The following is a 23,443-nucleotide window of genomic DNA, read 5'->3' on the forward strand; positions in this document are numbered from 1 at the left end:
CCTTAAAGGTGGAAACACTTCGGTTCGCGAAAGAGAAAGAATGGCGCAAAGACGTGACTCGCTGTCGCTCGGTGTCAATCGTCTCAACTTCGTTAGTTTTTGAAGTGCTTGGATACTTGTTGGAAAGTATTAAATGATGCTGCGAGTGAAGCGAGGGATGGACTTTACCTAGGTTATGTCATTTGATGCAGTGCAGGCGTTGCTGTCCGGGCAGGTAAGAAATGACCGATAGAAATGCACATAATTAACGTAAACAAACTTCCTTGTCCACTGAAAAAAAGCGTGTTCTGGTCGACGAGCCCTAAATTTGAACAAAGCTGTCGCGTATCAATGAAAGGGTCTCAGGTTCGATTTCATCATGTAGTATGCACATGCCATTAGTTGCTATTTCCCTCTGATAAGTGTAGGACTAGTTCTGATTAGTCGGCATGGACGTCCGGAAGGGGAAAAGGGGGCCGCCCCCCATGGAAATTGAATGTCAACCAAAAATTATATATTACACGCATATAATTTACTTTCAGTCACAGTAATTTTTGGTAATTATTATAAAAGCGTTGCAGTAACTTCAGACTGAAGGAGTGTTTTTTTGCCCCTCCTGGGAAAAAATATATTCCTTGCTCCTACTTGAGGACGTCCATGATTTTCCAACAAAAGCCCACTTTTTTCATAAAGGCACAATTATTGTAGTTTCAGCCCTAAATTTATTCGCACACCCCTACTACAAAAACTTATACTCCCAGATGAAAAAATTCTGGACAAATCTTTTAAGCCCTCCCCCCATCCTTTTGTTAGGCGAAGGAAGTCTAATTGCGGAAACTGAATATGTGTCACATGACTTCAGTGAACCCCCGGGTACATAATGCACGAGCCGCGCCTGGCGCTGGGGTCAATATTTCCATCATGTGGACATTCCACAAAAAGTGGTTGTACTCCATGTAAATAACAAAATTATATATTAGTGTTTTTAATTGCCTTAAGATTTAAATGTTTGTGAATACATATAATTTGCATATTTCACTAACAAATTTTTTTTAGCATCTGTAGTCTATATGCTTCACAGACAAATGAAGTAAATTTAGCTACATTTTCAAAGCATCACGCACATCACATTTTCGATAAAGTTTTTCATGCATTCAGGATATGTCATCACACTCAAGTTGTTTCTTTTTTAGTTGTTAGACGACACCACCAAGTGCTTCATAATCCTGTGAAATAAGTACATTATGAATATTTTAATCCAATCTCATGTCTAGATATTTACATTTTGTGTGTGAAATGTCACACATGTAATGCTGGAATGCTCCCACAGATAATCATGAGTTGATATTATAATCATGCGAATAACAAATTCAGTGCAATATGAAGAAATTTCATATTCTGGTATAGTAAATTAAGAAATGAACCACTCACTTACGAATTGCTTCTCAGGCCTAGAATTTCACAAATCAGTGATGTTGCCAGAGGGAAGGTACAGGGTGTCCCACAAACGGTGCAACTGGGAATTAAGAGTGGCGTTACTTGTAACCGAAACCTGTACATACATAAGTCATACACCAAATGTTAGCCCTGTCCAAGTAGATATTTTTAAACATAGAAACAACAAACGGGGTGCAGTGTTGTTCATGTAGTGTTGCCAAATGTAAGTGAAAGTGTAAATTTATATTTCCACAAAGCATGGCAAATTGCATGTCAGACATTCATACGGAAATTTGGACGTCAATTTCCACCTTGGGTAGGTGGACTATTACGCCATCTATAGTTCAGATAAGAAAACCGATCGTTTTCGCGTATAGCCAATCCTGAAATGCCTCGTAAAGGCATACCGGTCCAAATGGGTGTTTTAAAAAAATTATGAGGTACAGTGGCAACACTGTTGATGTTTGAAGGCAACAAAAGGTGTGTTTAGTGATGGTCTATGACATGGAAATACTGGAAACAGGAAAAAAAGAAAATGAAAATTATGGTGAAAAAAGTGTTACTTACCTACGCCTGGCAACCATGCAATGCGATAAGAGCGCCCACTGAACGAGAACAAAAGAATCGGTTAGTTGTGTACTCAGAACTGTTTGAGCCGTGTATTTCACATTGTTTGTAGGGGAAGATTAGAATTGTTCTGTGAAATGAAGTACTCTTTGGAAGAGAGGGTGTTCATTGTGGAACATTATTTTTGTTCAAAATCGTACGCTAGTGTAAAAACTGTGTTTCACGAGAAATATCCGAATAACAGTGTTCCAGAAAATTCGACGATATATCGACTTGTTTCCAGATTTCGTGAAACAGGATCAGTTAATGACAAACCCTACCACAGACAACCACCAGTTTTGACACAAGGTGTGCTGCAGGATGTGGAGCAGAGAATATCACAATCTCCCAGGAAATCTGTTCGTAAACTTGCTGCACAATCAGGTGTACCAAAAACAACAACTCACCGAGCGTTAAAACAATTGCACCTACGTGCATATAAGGTACAGGCTGTGCAAGAACTCAAGGAAGCAGACAAAGGTGCACGTGTAAGATACTGCCAGTGGTTTAGACATTTTATTAGAGACAATGGTGTGAATATTTTGGATAAGGTTTTTTTGATGGATGAAGCATGGTTCCACTTAAATGGATATGTTAACAGTCAAAATTCTTGACACTGGTCAAGTAACAATCCCCATTTGTTACATGAACAATCACTTCATCCACAAAAGATCGGTGTGTGGTGCGCGATTTCGCGGAGAAAAATAATCGGTCCATTCTTTTTCAACACAACAGTTGACGGAATAGTTTATCGTGACCTTATCACACAGTTTATTTCTCTGTTGGAACGTGATGAACGTGATTGTTGGTTTCAACAAGACTCCGCAACATGTCACACGTCTAATGAAACTTTAGACATGTTGGCAGAGTTTTTTGGCGATCACATTATAAGCAAAAACTTATGGCCCAGTCGCTCCCCGGATCTGACGTCTCCAGATTTTTTTCTGTGGGGTTATTTGAAACAAACAGTTTACATTAATAACCCAAGAACACTTGATGATCTAAAAATAAACATTTGCACAGCCATTAACAATATAAACCAATCAACCTTGCATAAAGTTGCTTCCAACATGATAAAACGTGTTGATGAATGCCTCAGGGAAAATGCTTGTCATTTTCAACATCTTTTGTAAAGCTACACTGCCTGTTACGCACATTGCATGGTTGCCAGGAAGAGGTAAGTAACACTCTTTTCACCATAATTTTCATTTTCTTTTTTTTCTGATTCCAGTATTTCCATGCCATAGACCATCAATAAACACACCTTTTGTTGCCTTCAAACATCAACAGTGTTGCCACTGTACCTCATAATTTTTTTAAAACACCCATATGGACCAGTATGCCTTTATGAGGCATTTCAGGATGGGCTATATGCGAAAACGATCGGTTTTCTTATCTGAACTATAGATGGCGAAATAGTCCACCTACCCAAGGTGGAAATTGAAGTCCAAATTTCCGTACAAATGTTTGACATGCAATTTTCCATGCTTTGTGGAAAATTAAATTTACACTTTCACTTACATTTGGCAACACTGCATGAACAACACTGCACCCCATTTATTGTTTCTATGTTTAAAAATATCTACTTGGACAGGGCTAACATTTGGTGTATGACTTATGTATGTACATGTTTCGGTTACAAAGTAACGCCACTCTAAATTCCCAGTTGCGCCGTTCGTGGGACACCCTGTAGAAGGGCTAGGTGCCTGGTCATCATCTAGTATGCACCTTTACACTCTTACCTAGCAAACAATAGTGGCCACGGTGGCTCAGTCGGTAACGCATCTGACTACCATGCTAAAGGTCCCGGGTTCGATCCCCGGCCAGTTCAAATCCGGGAACTTTTCTAACAATGGAAGCAGCACCAGCACCCACCCAGCGTCGAATAACATGGGCACCTGGGGGAAACCCTGGGGGGTAAAGGCGGTCAGGGGCATGATGCTGATCACATCACCCCCACTCACGACCGGATCAAGAAAGTGTGGGGCGTTACCCCCACACCACCTATACGCCTTCATGGCGTGGTGTTATGCACAGGGGAGCACTTTACTTTACTTTTAGCAAACAATAAACACTAGCTAATCAAATGCTCTTTTAATGTAATATGAAATTTTTGTATGGAATTTAGGTGTATACTATATGTGACTGTACCTAAAGAAAATATCCTCCCTCTGTCTCCCCATTCATTTTTTCCGGTACTGGCACTCACTGTTCAGTGAGATTGAACATAGACAATTCTATCTGATCACAAACTGAAATTCTTAATGATTTCCAACAATACTGACTATTTAACACTGTAAATAATTTAAAGATTAATATATAGGTGTTGCAATGCAACTTTAACTCTTAAACGACAAGGCTCATTTGCCCTGTGTTTTTTCATTGAGAAATTTAAAAGTCCACAAGGTTTCAAATAAAATTGTATATGTTAGAAAGTACTAATGCTAGAGTTACAAATTGTACCTAATTTTGTTGAGTACACATTAGGCTATAAGCCTATGCCGGAAAAAAATATTGTTTTGAAACGAAATTTTAACTTTATCCGGTTCCCATGTAGGCAACACCAGGATGTGAAGATTACAAATGGTTCCTTCATATTTCATTCTCATGGCAAGAACTGCACATTTGCTGCTGATATTTTTGGAGAAAAAAATCAAATGTAAAACGAATGCTTGTTATAACAGGAACTTTAACCTTTTCAGTCCCAAGGCCATTTTCACAAGTAAGCCTCTCTGTCCCGAGCCGATTTTGAGCAAAATGCAGAGTTTCAATTAAATGAGTGTAGATCGGAGACTAATTGCCCTAGAGAGATGAGTGATATACCGTTGTACGCGGAATGAACCAGAGATTCAGACTATATGAAATTTATGCAAATTCGGGGTATATGTGGCGGGGGGGAGGGGGCTAACTATCAAAATTCAAAAATTCGGAAAAAAAATTTGGTTCCCCCACCCTCCCCCCAAAAAGTACATGACAGTGTCGACATGCACATGGAAATGATCGCTGACAAGTAAGTAACACAAAAATATTTGCATTATCATCATATGACCAATGTAACTTGAGTTGTACCCCCGAAAGGAATGGCCACTGATTCAAGCTTTAAAATGCAGCGGTACCTTGAAATGACTATAGCTCAGAAACTAAATGCCCTAGAAATATGAAAGATATACCGTTGTACGCAGAATGAATTACAGATTCAGACGATATATAATTTATGCACATTCGGCGTACATATGGAGGGGGAATGGGGGAAATCGCCTCAAAAATACTTTTCTTAAAAAAAATAGTGTTTCCCCCGTCCCCCCGAAAAAAATGTCAAAATGCACAAAATGCAAAATTTATGCAAATTTGGCGTATATATGGAGGGGGAAGGGAGAAAACCCTCAAAAATTATTTTAAAAAATTGTCACTTCACCCAAAAAATGTCCTCGCACTTGGGCACAAAACGACACCTACGCACAACATTCACGGACGAAAAGCTAGAACGCTGAAAAATGAGCGCCAATTCTTGCAGCTGCTTGAAATTCTATTTTTAGACAATGCAGGGTAACCCCTGTCGGAACTTGTGCTAAAAAAACAAAGGTTTCCTTCCGCGCGCTTCGAAATTCCATTCTCACAACGCAGATTCAACAACCAGTCTTCCCCCTCCCCCCACTCCCTGCTTGCGCCCTCACGGAAAACTTTCATTTTGACATCAGATGCTGATAAACAAGCTTCCTTCGAATGCTGTTCACAGGCAGGAGTGAAAAGCATTGCTTTAGAACAACAACGCCGGTCTTCCTTTGTCGGCAAAAATTTGACCTTGAAAAGAGACGCAAAAGAGAAGTCCTGTTTCCCGCCTTTTCCCCTCCATTTTCATGAAGACAAAAAAAATGCAAAAAAACATTTCTGTTAAATACATGTGTTAGGAACAATATATAAAAAAAATCGAAATTCTAGCCAAAAATCGAAACGTTATAACGTAAAAACTACAACCTTGACACAGCGTCTCGATCGAGATGCTTGGGACCGTGAGGCTTACTTTTGGGTATCTCGATCGAGACGCTTGGGACTGAAAAGGTTAAAATCCCAATCCCCACAAATATAGCAAGAATCAAATTAAACATTAATAACTTCCAGGGAACAGATTTATATGTAGTAAAAATGTGCTAAATATGTAAATACATACATAGTTTTTCACCTAAATATGGACTAAAAATTGGAAAATGAAGCCTGTCTCTTGCAGTATATACATACTTCTTTTATGAAGAGCAAAAGCACCAATTCTCTTCTTTTTTCACTCCTTCCATTCTCAAAAGTGAAATACAACAGACATCAATTATCATGGAAAAGGAAAACAAGAACATTGTTGAGACTTTTGCATGGGGCTCACTCCATATATCACAATCTTTTGTCATATTAAGATGAAATTCCACATTCGTTTTGCTAACAAAAGACAGATCTAATATTACTCAAGATCTGCACAAAGATACCAACCAAGCTAGCAAAATTTATGATAAAATAAACTGTTCACATTGTGCACATTTCCATAAAATTATTATCATATTCAATGATGGTGATAAAATGCTGATGCCCATTCACCTTTTCAACATCATATGAAACCAGATGTACTGGTACTGATTAATCCACCATCTCTCTAGTATATTAGTTTGTTTCTAGATGTACTGTCTGGATATGTATAGAGAATAATGTAATCTATCTCCAATTTGATTAACCAATTCAACCTGAAAAAGCTTATGGCACACAGAGGTGTTATGGATGCAAGCATACTGCTCTGCATTCTATGGACGATTTCTAACAGCTATTTCGGGCTTCCTCGATGGCACAATGGTAGTGCCATCACCTTGTATTCAAGGGGTCCCAGGTTCAATACCTGGAGAAGGCACATAGTGGTTCGGATCCAACTTTAAACTGTAGGTCCCGTCCCAATTAGCCTTACTGTGCATAAAGTGGACTTAAAAAATACCTACTCAATCAATGAATCAATCTAACAGCTATTTTAGAAGAACATGTCACTTTCGTTTATTCGTTTTGCTAATCGTTATTTGCCAATTCACACTAAAATTTAGTGTATGTATAGTATAATTAGATAGTTGCAGACATAAGTATTTGTTATAATAATAATAATTACTATTAACAAGATATTATATGAATAACTAATCATATTTCAATGATTCTCACATTTTCACTTACAAAAACCTTTATTTGAATTTTATTTAAATACAAATTACAGGAAATATTAAGATGTACATTTCTAATGTCACTGATTGGCACAGAAATAAAAATACTATTACAAACAACAGCTGGAAGAATGTCAACTTGTATTATTTAAAATTACATCATACACATTTATGAATTGTGTCAAACGTTTACTGATCTTGCATCATTTTGACAGGAAGACAATAATGTTAACCAAAATAACTAACTCTTGACAAACAAGCACACTGGACACATAAAGTACCTATTTCTGGCAAAGATCAAGTTGACTACATTTAACTATAAAAATAACTTCAAAATTATTCAATCATTTGTGGCTTGTAAAAAAAGAGTAGCTTGAATGCATCAATAGAAATATTAGACACATATGCTTATGTGCATATAGAGCGTTATTCAAAAAGAATGGTACAAAAGTAAAGTTAATTTATTTTTAAGTGAAAAGACACACAAAAGCAATTCTGTTGGGAAAGAAGAAAGGAAAGTTGTAAATTTATAGCCTGCAGTTGACATAAAATCCTCTAGAGACACCACTTGTTGTTGATAGCTAAAGTGACAACAACGAAGGTAGAGCAAGCATATTGCATAATGGAATTGGCAATGCTGACCTGGCCTCCACGATCCCCAGATCTTACTCCATGCGAGTTCATTTTATGGGGGTTTGTGAAAGACACTGTATACGCTCCATTATTGCAGGACCTTGCTAATTTAAAGCAGCACATCTCTCATGCAGTGGAGCTGATAACCGAGGACATGTTAGAACGCGTCTTGCAAGAAATGGATTATCATTTTGACATCTGCCATGTTACCCAGGGTGCTCATATCCAACATTTGTAATTGCCCAGGTAAATTTACAATCTTCCTTTCTTTTTCCCAACAGAATTGCTTTTGTATCTTTTCACTTAAAAATAAATTAACTTTACTTTTGTACCATTCTTTTTGAATAACCCTGTATATATTTAAGATTTGTCATTTAAGTTTTATGACAATATTTGCAGTAACATGCATTATGGTTCACTTTGCAAAAAGTATGGTACTTTTGTAAATCTTTGTCTGTAAACTTTAAAAATAAAAACAAGCACTACAACATATCAAAAACAAGAATACATGTATATAACACGCAAAGAAAGAAAAAAAAGTCTTTCAAATTATATGATCTTAATAAAATGTGAAATTTTGATAAATTATTATTTCATATTAACATTGTAAAATTCCAATACTGCAATATTGCTTGTAATATAATCTCTGAAATACAAATTATTTCTCTTCGTTAATCTAGTTAGTCTCTTCATAATTTATTTCACTGATTAGGATTTTGTGCTCTCATTGCAAAATGAATGATCTTATGTGCCTTCAATTTAACCTCACTGCTGTAATTCCTACCACACACATCACAACAAAATGGCTTCTCTGGGGTGCTATGAAGCTTCAAGTGGCGTTTCCAGTTACCTTTCTTAGAAAAGCGCCTTGCACATGAATGGCATGCATAGGGGCGTTCACCTGTATGCTTCCGTTCATGCAATTTCAGATCATATGAGCTATAGAACATTTTCGAGCACCATGAGCACACATTGGTTTTTGTATGTGAAGATTTGTTCATCAGAGCAGTCAGTAGGGTATCATCAAGAATCACAGGGTTCGAACGGGAAACGGAACTGAAAGAAAAAGCATAATTTAATAGTTAGGAACGTCTGAAGTCAGGCAATGTATTTGATCAAATGCATGCATGCGCGTGCACACACACACACACACTTACATGTAATTATATATACTAACTGATTATAATCAGTGAATCTGTTGAAGACCGTAAGGACTGTTTAGGTTGCGACTGACAAATACATTCCAAAAAGCCTTATCTTAGCCAGGTACGTCCCTTAGTTCTACAGGGCCTGGAACAAATATGTCCTTATGGCCTGCAAAGGTAGAAACACTGCAAAAGAAGAAGGCATATAGTGGGACCCAGTTAAATGTAGCCTGGCCCAAAGATATTTGTCTATGATGCAATGACGACTATATTGTAAAAGTAAAATGGAATTGTAATGTGGACCATGGTAGGTACTCAAGGTCATCAGTACACAATGAGGCAATGGCAACACACAGTTGTGACAAGTGACTGTTGAGTGAAGCCGGGTTACTTTTACAAGTAACAAGATGAAACTCTTAATGATTTCCAACAATACTGACTATTTAACACTGTAAATAATTTAAAGATTAATATATAGGTGTTCCAATGCATCTTTAACTCTTAAATACAAAGGCTTATTTGCCCTGTGTGTTTTCAATGAGAAATTTAAAAGTCCACAAAGCTTTGTATATGTTAGAAAGTACGAATGCTAGAGTTGCAAATTGTACCTGATTTTGTTGAGTACACGTTAGGTTATAAGCCTATGCCGAAAAAACATATTTTTCTTAAACAAAATTTTAACTTGATCCAGGCACCATATAGGCAACATGAGGATGTGAGGGTTAAAAGTAGTTCCTGCATATTGCCTAATATGTGCTCCATTCTCGTGGCAAGAACTGCACACTTACTGCTGATACTTTTGGAGAAAAAAAAATCTCACGTAAAACGTATGCTTGTTTTCAACAGGAACTTAAAAATCCCCATCCCCACAAATATAGACAGAATTAAATTAAACATTACTAACTTCCAGGGAACGGAAGTTATTATACATAGTAAAAATGTGCTAAATACGTAAATACATATTTAATTTTTCAACAAAATATGTTCTTAAAATTGGAAAATGAATCCAGTCTCTTGCAGTATATACGAGTACATACTTTCTTCCTTTTATGAAGAGCAAAAGCACCAATTCCGTTTTTTTCACTCCTTCCATTTTTAAAAGTGAAATTTACATAAAATGATTATAATAGTCAAATGATTTTGATAAAATGCTGTTGTGAATTGTGTATTCATACCTTTCACATTCTCAACATGATGTTTCTGATCATGTGAAACCAGAGGTATTTAACTGTAATAAACTGACTGGAGTAATGGTCAAATTTACATTAATATATAAATTAAAGTAGAAGGTCTGCAGAAAGTTAACCAGAGGCTACATGATGTACACTGCTGTGTACTCTCGACCAGCGGCGGTCTGTGTCTCTACAGCAAAGGAAGCACATGTTGTAAGATATTTAAAAAACACACATTATTATTATTAACGCCTTCTTTATGAATTCTTCTATCACTAGATTGTAGAAGTCATCTTATGCATTTTCACTTCAGTTTTAGCAGCTTCTTCTCAATTACTGTCCTTGGGTATTTCTACATTGACTGTGATTTCGGGGAAATTATGAAAAAGATCGTTCAGCAATTAGTTTATTAAATAGATTTATTGGGTGATCTTATTTTAGTTTTATAGGGGTTGCATTCCTAGTACTAGTCCTAGACACCGTAATTGTTTAAACCAACGAACGTAACTTGAACAATTCAAAAAACTTTTCTTCAAGGAAACAAAAAGGTTTTTGTACTCCCATTGAGATATATTAATCTGAGGAATAAGCTACACTTAGTTCACTTCTGTGATGAGATATGTCAAATGCTGACAATAACTCAATTTCAAAGAATAGAAAGTGTCTTCAGGAAAACATTTTCTGCGTTCATTTTATCAACTAATTGTAAAAACTTTAATTTCCATTTTTGATTCATTATCTCCAGTTTGCACTGTTGATATTGTTGCAAGCATATTCTCATAGTTGCAAATGTTGTCAGGAGAATTTCAGCATGGATTTGAGTTTGCCGATGAAGCTGTGATGTTTAAGTAAATTGTTCATGTCATTGAAACCTCAAGTGATCCATACATGCTTTTCATATGAAAATAGGTCCTCCCGGATGGTAGAGTGGTAACGTTGTCGCCTTGTAATGAAGGGATACAGAGTTCGATACCCGATGGAGGCACATACGAGGTTCGGATCCCACTTTAAACTGTAGGTCCAGTCCCGATTAGCCTGTCTATGCATGGAGTGGGCTTATGAGCAGAACTCATTTGAAAATGGGACCCAAAGCCAACAGCAGAGTCTTACTGCTCTTATGCAACCACCTATTATTCCACATTGGTCTAGATTAAAATATCGAACACATTTTTTTCTTTATTATGGTAGAGCCTAAATCGGACATTGATCTACCCCTAGAAATAACCCTTCTATTCCCTTCAAAACTTCTTCATGTCAAGCCATGGACGAAGGTGATTCCAGCACCCACCTACTCTCTCCCTGCACCATTAGCTAGCTACCGCAAGACCCAGAATTAGTTCCCTTCGAGTCAATTGAACCGCACTGATTTGGTCAACCGTTAAGTATGATTTCTAAACCTATATTTTTCATACAAATTCCAGAAATAACGCCCATGAAATTCACTGGTATAAATGACAACACAAAATTTGTTGTAAATGAAGAAAAAATATTGCAAAATATATTTTTTAGGCGGATTTAGTTCAAAAGAAACTGTGAGGCTGGAATGAGTATCGGTCATGCATTCCCTATGCCGAAGATCTACGGAAAATGCCAAATGCTCCCTTTCCCTCTGCTGTGGAAGAGCGACACGGACACTGATGGTCGACTGCAATCCCAAACCCTATATTTTCTGCCTCGCCTTCTCCGCAGGCGTCGGTTGTTCCTAACCATTTAACGCTTCCATCTTGCGCTAATTCACTGGAGAACAAAATGGATGTCCGTAATCTAAATTTTGCGATTGATGACATCCCAATCTGTGATGGACAAACTCATGATGCTTTATTCGCCTTCATGAAGGCTTTACACTGTTTAGTGACATCTCAGCAATTTCCCCTCCAATGGATTTTGCGAAACGTCTTACGACGTACCAAGGGAGTTTTTAACTCATTATGGTTATCAATTTTGCCGACACATATGTCTTGGTGGGACATTAAGGTTTACATTTGGCGTCAGTCTGTACCGATGTCCCTCTATTCCACCTTAGTTGATCATCACGTAAAACGTTCTCAGTATCCTACTGAAACTTTATATGTTTACGTATCAGATGTCAACAATTCTGCACAGGCCTTAGCACTTAATTGGGAGTATTCTATTCTCGTGACCTTCATTTTGCAACATCTTAATGCGGTTACTACTGCTTGCTTATTATTCTTCTCCCGTCCTCGTTCCATGCCAGAGTTGTTAAGTATGGCACAAGAAATTACTCCCATGGAAATGCAGAAGTTCTATGACAACCGTACTCCACGTTTACCTCATGTTTCTTTTCCTCACACTCAAGATGCTCGATTTGTTGAGACTACTCCATCACCATTAAATAGACCTCCACCACCATTAATCTGTTCATTCTGCCATAAAGCTGGACACAAAGTACATTCTTGTCGCCTAAGACTTTCCAGAATGCGTACGCACCCTTGAGATACTTACGGGTACTGACTGTATTTGAAATTATGCAACCCATGTTTTGATAAGATGTATATAAGACTGTTCTTGTTTTTACTATTGCATTCTACATATAATAATTTTTTTGGCAAAATTAATGCTCTGTTTTTGACCATTCCAGTGTATAGATATGAGTTTTTTCTATGAGAAAATTAGGATATTCATTGTGTAATGTGTACATGTGTTCTTTTTTCATAATATATATATGGTAGTGTCATTTTTATCATAATGATTTACATTTACAATTTGCATAAAAATCAATTTTCATTCCATTGCCTCTTAAAATTGATAATATACTTGCTGGTTTTGACTTTACCATTAAATTTGCTTATGTTTGCATATATGTTTCACCATGGCTTTAGTTGACTTTGTAAAGATGCTCATTCCGTACATTGTCTCTGTAACATCAATATTTCCTCCTTCTTTCCTATCCCCTCTTCTTTTCAATATTTTAATTTCAGATTCTTTTTCTTTTCATGTATTTTTTTGCGGAGGAAACATTCGTCACAAATCTTTTTACCAAATCGATCCTTGGTATATTTTGGGACAACATACGATTATGACTCCATTTGCATCATTTTCTGGTCATCGTGTATGCAACACATTTGTTATTATGAAGATTATATAATGGAAGTATTCAAATAATGTATATTCTATGTCTTTTCTTGATTTGTTTTTGTTTCAGAACCAACAAATCATATTTATTTATATATATATATATTTATATTATTACAATGCAATTGTGTGATTTTCCATCCATATACAGGTTTATATAATCAATGTCTAAATTTTGCATCTAATCATTTTTGAAATTGTACTTACTTGTTTGGTGCATTTTGTGTGTAGGTCATTACTTTTTCATTATATATATATACAAGTGTTCTTATATTCATGTTTGTTGATAATTCCTAGGTTTTATCTATATTTACTATTTATCATTTTATTACTATTGTATATTTGATTGTAAATAATTCTAATGCTCGAATATTTAAAATTCATTGTGTATGATTGATTGATACAAACAAGTTAGAGGTTCAAGTTTGTAAAGATGCTCAAGTGGGGGATATTTTTTTTGTCATTGCCAGTGGGGGGAGAATTTGTAACGATTTGTTGCAAGTAAAATTAGCAAAATCTTACAACTTCCAACTTCGTTGAAAAAAATAAATGCTCCGCTCAAAATTACGCGATCTATAATCGCTCATGATTTAATTCTCATGAGTTACGACAGATGGCTCCTACAATCACTCTCCAGTTATCGAATCGTAAAAAACCACGCCCCCTAAATCAACGGAAGGCAAGAGCGGCAGACATGTGCAGCTAGAGGCAAACAGTCGTGTATTGCATTTGGTTCCGTCGACTACCTTTTTTGATACGCTGCAGAATGCATCATCGGTAACGACACTTTGAACTTTGACGTTCTGTACCATGTTACTTATAACACGCGATGAATTGCAAGTGCTTCTTTAAATACAATTCCGGAACATTTGTTGTAAAGGTGCTACCGCACTATTTCTTAAATTACGTTACGTGTTGGAATATGGACACGCGGATTGCGAAAAAGGCCATTTTGACAGTCTGCAATTATGAGTAATTTTGGCAATGGGAAATGTATTACGTCGGAATCCAAGCAAGGCTTACGCTGGTCAACGAGGATTTGACGATCAAAAAGTGAAGGAAGTTGCGCACCCCCCTTTTCCAGGACTACGAGAGTGGCAACATCCAAAATCAAGGTAGGAAACAGTGGATTTGTTATATTAGTGGTGAATAGAAGTGCGACAGACAAAAAAGCACGAGTTTAATATTTGAGCCCGATACGTGTGAGTTTCTTACGAAGTGCGCCATATTACAGAAATAAACCTTCCTTGTACAAAAAATGTAAAAATTCACGTAATTGAGAACTGAATACGGCTTGTCGTAAAATAAACTATTCACTTCGATACTGCGTCATCTGACCCTCAGTTTAAATAGATAAAATAAAATTGCAAAATACGCGGATGCAAAATTGGGTAACACATTAGTTATTCTGCAATGTGCTTACATCAACATTTATATTAACGAGAACAATGGTTGGTATTTTTTTGTAAGACACGTCGCAAAAGCATACATCAGGTAATCGCGACGAAGTTTCGCTAACGTAACTTCCCCTCACATTTCTCCCTTTTGGTCGTTTAGACTTGGTTAAAACTTTGTTTGTAATTGAATGAGGCAATGAAACACGTAATTTGGGAATGAGCATCTAAGTGGGTGGAACTTTTCTTATACATACCAATAAGATTTTTTTGTAATTTCTTGAAGACGTTTGTCTTTTTAAAAAAAAAAGGTGGTTCTTCAACATTTTTATGAACCTGTGATCACGAACAATCGGTGGTTGCTTATTATTGAAGGTGTAAGAAGCGTTCTTTGATTAATGTAATGTAAAATGAAAGAAACTTAAAACTTGGACATAAACGCAAGTTAAAATAAATTGTACACTTTTGACTTAGTTGATGCGTTGACCTTTTTGAATTCGTTGTTGAATTCGTTTATTATTACTGGAAAAATTACGTTTAGAATCGTTGTAAATTGTTAAAATACCAAAAAGGAGTTACACTATTGTTATTAAATTGTTAAAATTGAATCTTTGACTTTTTGTTGATACAATTTACTCTAAGTACCTTCCTAATTCGTCGTGCGCTTATATTTACTAGCATGCAAGTGTGTGTGTGGTATAGTAGTTAGTGATTTGTAAAAGTTGTGTAGCAATAGTTTAGTGATATAAATTATTTTGCAGGGTTGCGCAACGCATTTTCGAAAAACTTAATTGGGAATACGTTTCTCCTCCCCTTTGGTTACTTTGTGCAAATAATTATTTGTGGATATACTTGTGAAGACTGTTACACTCCCTTCTCTTAATCACTACTCCACCATTTAGATTTTGTGACGTATGCCGAGGTGCACATACTTTAGATCCAGGACTCTAGGGAATTGTTTGTAACAAAAGGGGCCCAGTTTACCCAAAAGATAAAAGCACCCGGCAACTTGAACGTTACATTAGGTGATAAATCAGGTGAGTACGGACAATGAGTCGTTAATTCGACATTTTTACTGGACAAAAAATCAACAGTTTGGTGTGCTGAGTTGGAACTGGCATTGTTGCAGTGAAGAATAATGTGACGATTTGGGTTTGTTTTATGCAATTCATTGATGACCTCTGGTAAAAAAATTGTTGTATACCACTCAGCATTTACAGTCCTTTGATCTTCTAAAGCTATTGTTGCCACTTTTGTTGGTATCGGCTCACTTTGAAACACCCAAACAGTGGATTGCTATTTAGTTTCGGGTTCATATGAATAGATCCAAGTTTCGTCCCCTGTAATGATGTAGTACACCAAATTTGACTTGCCTCGGTTGATTTTTTTGAGCATTTCTTTACACCAATTTACAATAGCCTGTTTTTGAGCTTCGGTCAAGGTGTGTGGGATCCAACGGCTTGAAAGTTTCCGTACGTTCAGATGACCATGCAAAATCATATGTATTGCATTCATGTCAATGTTCAAGGAGGCCTGAATCTCACGGTATGTCACATGCCGATCTCTCTCAATCATTTCACGCACAGCATCAACATTACTGGCAACAACAGACGTGGATGGACGACCTTCATGAAATTCATCACTGAGAAATGTGCGACCACGCTGGAATTCGGAAAACCAATTGTACACAGTCCTATTGGATGGTTCTTCATCCCCAAAAGCCAAATGAAGTAGCTTGATGCATTGTTTCGATGTTAAAATACATTTGAAATCATAAAAAATAATTGCCCGATAGTGTTCACGAGAAATTTCCTTTCCTCACACGAAACTACTTCTTCAAACTGCTGTGAAAAATTAACGAATAGGCTTAAACAAACAATCAAAGATAATTTAAACATAAAAAAGGTCTATTCTTAAGATTTTTATAATAGTGGAACACTAGCACCACTGTTGATGGTAGTTTGCAGAAACTTTTCCAGCAACCCTCGTATTTACTCAGTGGAAGTGCTGAGTGACAATTTGTGAAGTCTTCAGTATCAGTATGATTTTGAATGGGGTAAACACAAAGTACAGGGTGTTTCAAAAAGAATCATCCTATTTGAAAAGGCTATATTTAGGAAACCAAAGAACATAGAATCTTGCAGTAAGTTGTAAAATACATGTTGGAACATCAAGTTTTACTAACAGTAGGCTTTACTTTGTTGCAGGTAGATCCCTTCCTGATGCAGCTCACTCTTTAGTCATCAAGAAGGCAAACCCGCAACAAAGCTTTCTGCATTCTCCACTTCAACAAATGTGAGTCCGTTACAGCTGTGCAGCGTGAGTTTTGTCGTAATTACGGTGTTACACCAACTACTGCTCACAGTATTCGACGTTGCACAGTTGTAACAAACTCACATTTCTTGAAGCAGAGCATGCAGAATGCTTCCTGTTGCTGGGTTGCCTTCTTGGTGCGGACTAAAGAGTGAGCTGCACCAGTAAAGCACATACCTGCAACAAATCAAAACCTACTGTATTAAAACTTGATGTTCCAACATGTATTTTACAACTTGCTGCAAGATTCTATGTTCATTGATTTCCTAAATATAGCCTTTTCAAATTGGATGATTTTTTTAAACACCCTGTATTTGCTGTACATTGTTTTAGTTGTGAAAAATGCATAAATATAATCTTCTGTTACATAATATACAAGGTTCGCCCATAAATAAACCAAACTTTTTTTTTTTTATTAGGAAAGAAATCAAGTAATTACCTTCAAATGACTTTATCAGCCTTCAAAATAATCACCAGAGGAGGCAATACAGTTTGACCAGCATTTGTACAGGTCTTGGAAACACTGTTGATAGTCATTGACAGTAAGTGTTCGCAAAATACACGTAACATTTAATTTAATGTCCACGACATCGTCAAATCTTCACCCTTTCATAGCCACCTTAAGCTTGAGAAAAAGGAAAAAAAAAATCATCAGGCGATAAGTCCAGAGAATATGGAGGGTGATTGATGACTTTCACTGAATGCTTAGCAAGGTATTGTTGTACAGACAATGCAGTATGAGGTCGAGCATTATCGTGTAACAGAAACCATTGGCCAGAATCACAGAGGTCCTTCCTAACCCGCTTCATCCTGTTTCCGAGTTGACCAAGCACTTCCTTGTAATACCACTGATTGATTGTTTGGTTTTCATAGTGGATTGGGAATCAAAAAATGCGATCAGCAGCACCTTTGTCTTCGATTTCGACATCCGTGCTTTTCTCTTTATGGGCAAGAACTGTCCTATCCACTACGCACTCTGTCTTTTTGTTTTGGGGTAAAATATTGTAAACACCATGTTTCTCTCACCACACACTGCCGTATCATCTGTAATGTTTTGGTAAACGATCTACCCAATTTGTAAAAAACTTTATGCTGCAACGTTGTTCCATCTCAGTGCGCGTATTTTGTACGCCGCCTGCACACGAACTGCATCTGACGCACGCTAGCCCCGATACCGACTGCCTGTTACAGGTTGAAACATGCACTGACAAGAAGTTTAGATATAGCTCTTTGCAGTGTTGCCAGAATAAGATGCCTTTTTATTTGGTTTGGTTCTTTTTTTCACAGTTCAGTTTCCTTATGGGCGGACCTTGTAATTAGTATAAGCATATAAACAATTTGAAGAATTCAGACTACTTGTGAATGTTGTGCCAATTTGCATAAAAAGATTTATGAAATACATAATTTCAGAGATTCATCGATAAATATTAATTTTCCCCAAAGCAATGGTGTCCATTACTTACAATTGAATTTGAACTTGATATATATCAATAGTTTGTTTAACCTTACTTCATTCTCAGATAGTCTGATCAAGACTGGACCTATAGTTTAACCCTCCGTCATCTGCGCCATCATAGTAGCACAAATGTCCCATGCGCGGCACTCAGTGTCACCCTGTCAAAACCAACTTTATTTAAATGAATTATTGATGCAAAGTGATGTTGAATTTCCCTAGCGCTTACTGGAAATCAGGCGATATATATTTGAACGAAAACAGTCCATTTCGGACATTTTTATTTGCTAAACTAAAACTATATAATCTAAAAACATTAGAGAAAATATCACATAGAAGTACACGCTTAGACTCTTGAAGCAAAAGCACCAACATATTATTCAAAAGTAATTAAAATTTTGACATATAATGAAGGAACTAAAAAATGAACTCACCATTTACAAAACTTTCAACATATTTTTCAAAAATTTTCAACATATTTTTCAAAACGAATTGAAATCATACAACTTATATGGGCTTAGAAAGGAACTATTTGTTCTAAAATTCTTAGTCAAAATCTTCCTGAAAATCGCAGAAAAAGGAATCAAATGAGTAAAACACAACTCGAAGATAATTACAAAATATTAAAATTTTCAAATCTCAATATGTTTCTTCTACTTTTACGAGATATACGTGAAAAAGAGATATAAAACGCAAAAAAAATGAACCAAATATTGCCACTTTTCAATATCGTTATTTTCACAACTCTGACATTTTGTATGGATTCTGTACAACGTACCATCGTCTTATTCTTCTTATATCCACAAAAATCATGGCTGGAGTCCTATACCAGGTGTAGAAGTATGAAACCGGAATTGGCCGATAGATGGTGCTAGCCGGCAGTGGAGGGCGCGGAAGATCGCGTAAGCAGCGCCAGCTGCTGCCCACCACTCCCGAGGACGTTATATCGAAACACAGTAACCCGAGTGCCAGACAGAGGAAGGTGTTGCACACCCGGAGTGAGTTTTGTGCCTACGAACTACGATTTGCGGACAGCATTGGTGTTCTGTTATCATTTGAAGAAAACCGCCGCAGAATAACATCGAATGCTCGTCGAAGCTTACGGCGAACATGCTCTCGGGAAAACACAGTGTTTCGAGTGGTTCAAGAAATTCAAAAGTGGCGATTTTGACTTGCGAAATGAGGAACGTGGGAAACCTCCGAAAAAGTTCGAAGACAACGAATTGCAAGCCTTATTGGATGAAGATGATACCCAAACACAGCAGGAGCTCGCAGAACAATTGAATGTGACGCAGAAAGCCGTTTCTCTTCGGTTGAAAGCTATGGGAAAGGTGCAGAAAGCAGGCAAATGGATTCTGCATGAACTGAATGAAAGACAGCAAGGATCCCGCAAGACCACTTGTTAAATGCTGCTCGCCAGATGCAAAAGTAAGTCGTTTCTCCATCGCATAGTGACCGGTGATGAGAAATGGATATATTTGAAGAATCCTAAGCGTCATAAATCGTGGGTGAATCCAGGCGAACCATCGACATCCACTGCAAGACCAAATCGCTTTGGAAAAAAGACACTGCTCTGTGTTTGGTGGGATCAGCGGGGCGTCATCTATTATGAGCTGCTAAAACCCAGTGAAATCGTTAACGCAGATCGCTACCAACAGCAAATGATCAATTTACATCGAGCATTACGTGACAAACGGCCGGAATATGAATCAAGGCAACACAAGGTCATCCTGCTCCATGACAACGCCTCACCACACACAGCAAAACGGGTCCGGGAAACGATCGAGGCGTTCAAATGGGAGATACTAGGGCATGCGGCGTATTCTCCCGACTTGGCTCCTTCAGATTATCATCTATTTGCCTCTCTGGGACACGCTCTTGCAGAACAGCGCTTCAATTCGTATGAAGATGTACGAACATGGCTCGCGGACTGGTTCTTTTCAAACCATTCATAACCTGCCGGAAAGGTGGGAGAAATGTGTAACTAGCAATGGAGCTTACTTTGAATAAAATATTGTTTCTCAGGTGCAAACACCAGCCGTTTACTTCTTGCAAACAAATTCCGGTTTCATACTTCTACACCTGGTAATTTAAGATAGGAAATGTTAACGCGTGAGGTACTAAGTGCCGCCTAAGGACGACCGGTCACTTCAAAGGCATGTAAATAATTGAAAGAACACTAGAAAAAAAAGTTGCAAATGTCTCTGTTTTTGTCGGAATAGTGTAGGTAAGTTACCTAGTGCTTCCCAGACCATTGTTGCATTAGTAAGGAAAATAATTCAAAATTTCAGAAAAGGTGGCTGGTTATGGAGCGTTAAAGTAGCATTGCAATATATATGCATCAACTAGGAATCGAACTCATAACCCCTTGAGGGGTGTAAGGGGTGCTCCTTCCATGTAGTGCACCCAATAGTCAACCTCACTTCCACATAGTACACCCTGGACTGCAGACTAACGAGGCTCTGGCGACTGGCCCCATAGCCAGTATAATTTTGTTTGTGTTGTCCTGTGTTTTGTCCTTATTTGTGCTGAGTGCTCCTTTACAGCCTCAGATTTTAATGAAAGTCAGAAGATTTTAATATTTTATGATTTTAGTTCTGCAACGTTAGAGTTGTTACGTGTAACGATAAGTGGCTGGACCCCGTATAATGTGACGGGTTCAAAATAGCCTTAGTGCTGACGCACCCAAAATTTTAACTTCAATTCAATTCAATTCATAACCCCTTGATTACTACTACACCATCGGGGTGGTCATGATATGCTTATATTGGCTCGTACTGATTAACCTGTCTTCTCCCTAGTATAATATTTTCTTTCTAGATGTGCTGTCTAGATATGTTTAGGGATTAATGTCATCTATCTCCAACTGGAGTAACTAATTCAAACTGAAAAAGCTTATGGCACACACAGGTGTTATGGACGCAAGCATTCTGCTCTGTGTTCTATGGATTATTTCTAGCAGCTATTTCAGAAGAATATGTCACTTTTATTCTTTTTTAATGGTTATTTGCCAATTCACACTAAAATTTAGTGTATGTATAGTATAATTACATAGTTGCAGACATAAGTATTTGTTATAATAATAAGAATTACTATTATCAAGATATTATATGAATAACTAATCATATTTCTAGGATTCTCACACCTTCACTTACAAAAACCTTTATTTTAATTTTATTTCAATACAAATTACAGGAAATATTAAGATGTACATTTCTTAAATTTTGCCAAAGTTGTAATGTCACTGATTGGCACAAAAATAAAAATACTATTACAAACAACAACTGGAAGAATGTCAACTTGTATTATTTAAAATTACATCATACACATTTATGAATTGTGTCAAACTTTTACTGATCTTGCATCATTTTGACAGGAAGACAATAATGTTAACCAAAATAACTAACTCTTGACAAACAAGTACACTACACACATAAAGTACCTATTTCTGCCAAAGATCAAGTTGACTACATGTAACAATAAAAATAACTTCAAAATTATTCAAACATTTGTGGCTTGTAAAAAAAGTGTAGCTTGAATGAATCAATAGAAATATTAGACAAACATGCTTATGTGCATACATATACTCAAGATTTGCCATTTAAGTTTTATAACAAATTTGCAGTGATGTGCATTTTGGTTCACTTTGAAAACGGTCTACCTTGCAAAAAATATGATACTTTTGTAAATCTTTGCCTGTAAACTTTAAATTTAAAAACAAGCACTACAATATGTCAAAAATAAGAATACATGTATATAACACGCAAAGAAAACAAACTCTTTCAAATTATATGATCTTAATAAAATGTGAAATTTTGATAAATTATTATTTCATATTAACATTGTAAAATTCCAATACTCCAATATTGCTTGAAATATAATCTCTGAAATACAAATTATTTCTCTTCGTTAATCTAGTAAGTCTCTTCATAAATAATATTTCACTAATTAGGTTTTTGGGCTCTCACTGCAAGATGAATGAGCTTATGTGCCTTCAATTTATCCTCAGTGCTGTAATTCCTACCACACTCATCACAACAAAATGGCTTCTCTGGGGTGCTATGAAGCTTCAAGTGGCGTTTCCAGTTACCTTTCTGAGAAAAGCATCTTGTACATGAATGGCATGCATAGGGGCGTTCACCTGTATGCTTCCGTTCATGCAGTTTCAGATCATATGAGCTATAGAACATTTTTGAGCACCATGAGCACACATGGGTTTTTGTAGGTGAAGATTCGTTCATCAGAGCAGTCAGTAGGGTTTCATCAAGAACCACAGGGTTCGAACGGGGAACGGAACTGAAAGAAAAAGCACAATTTAATAGTTAGGAATGTCTGAAGTCAGGCAATGTATTTCATCAAATGCATGCATGCACACACACACACACACACACACACACACACACACATACACTTACATGTAATTATATATACTAACTGATTATAATCAGTGAATCTGTTGAAGACCGTAAGGACTGTTTAGGTTGTGACTGACAAATACATTCCAAAAAGCCTTATCTCAGCCTAAGTTCTACAGGGCCTGGGACAAATATGTCCTTATGGCCTGCAAAGGTACAAACACTGCAAAAGAAGAAGGCATATACTGGGTGTCCCAGTTAAATGTAGCCCGGCTCAAAGACATTTGTCTATGATGCAAATGACGACTATATTGTACCAGTAAAATGGAATTGTAATGTGAACCGTGGTAGGTACTCAAGGTCACCAGTACACAATCAGGCAATGGCGTCACACAGTTGTGACAAGTGGCTGTTGATCGAAGCCCAGCTACTTTTAACTGGGACACCCTTTATATTTCATATATAACGGGAATTTTATTGATTATTGTTGCTGCTGAGTTTTCTTTGAATATCACCAACTAGGTAAACAACAACATACAAGAAGTATGTTGCACAAAAATATGAAAAATATATAAAAATATAAAATATATAAAAATATAAAATATACAAAAATAAAAATCTCATGAACTGCAAATACAAAACACACTATTGTGCTGGTGGGTGTGTATGAGATGTGTATTCTC

At 36.8% G+C, this 23,443-nt stretch overlaps 1 protein-coding gene across 7 annotated transcripts in view; it reads right to left on the reverse strand.

The window, feature by feature from the left end:
• LOC145992030 (uncharacterized) overlaps nucleotides 1-23,443 on the reverse strand; it is a 360,413-nt gene that overhangs the window by 98,913 nt on the left and 238,057 nt on the right. The window contains exon 4 of one of the 7 annotated variants that reach the window (XM_083128092.1): nucleotides 8,502-8,891. The exons of 5 other annotated variants lie outside the window; for them this stretch is intronic. In XM_083128092.1, the coding sequence (XP_082984218.1) occupies nucleotides 8,537-8,891 (355 nt within the window). In that variant the 3' untranslated portion in view covers nucleotides 8,502-8,536. Of the gene's footprint in view, nucleotides 1-8,501; nucleotides 8,892-21,674; nucleotides 22,702-23,443 lie in introns of those variants that run through there. One more of the 7 variants, XM_083128093.1, reaches the window with a different exon arrangement.

The sequence above is a fragment of the Lepisma saccharinum genome, chromosome 9 (genome assembly GCF_977018435.1).
Source record: "Lepisma saccharinum chromosome 9, izLepSacc3.1, whole genome shotgun sequence".
Lineage (NCBI taxonomy): Eukaryota > Metazoa > Arthropoda > Insecta > Zygentoma > Lepismatidae > Lepisma > Lepisma saccharinum.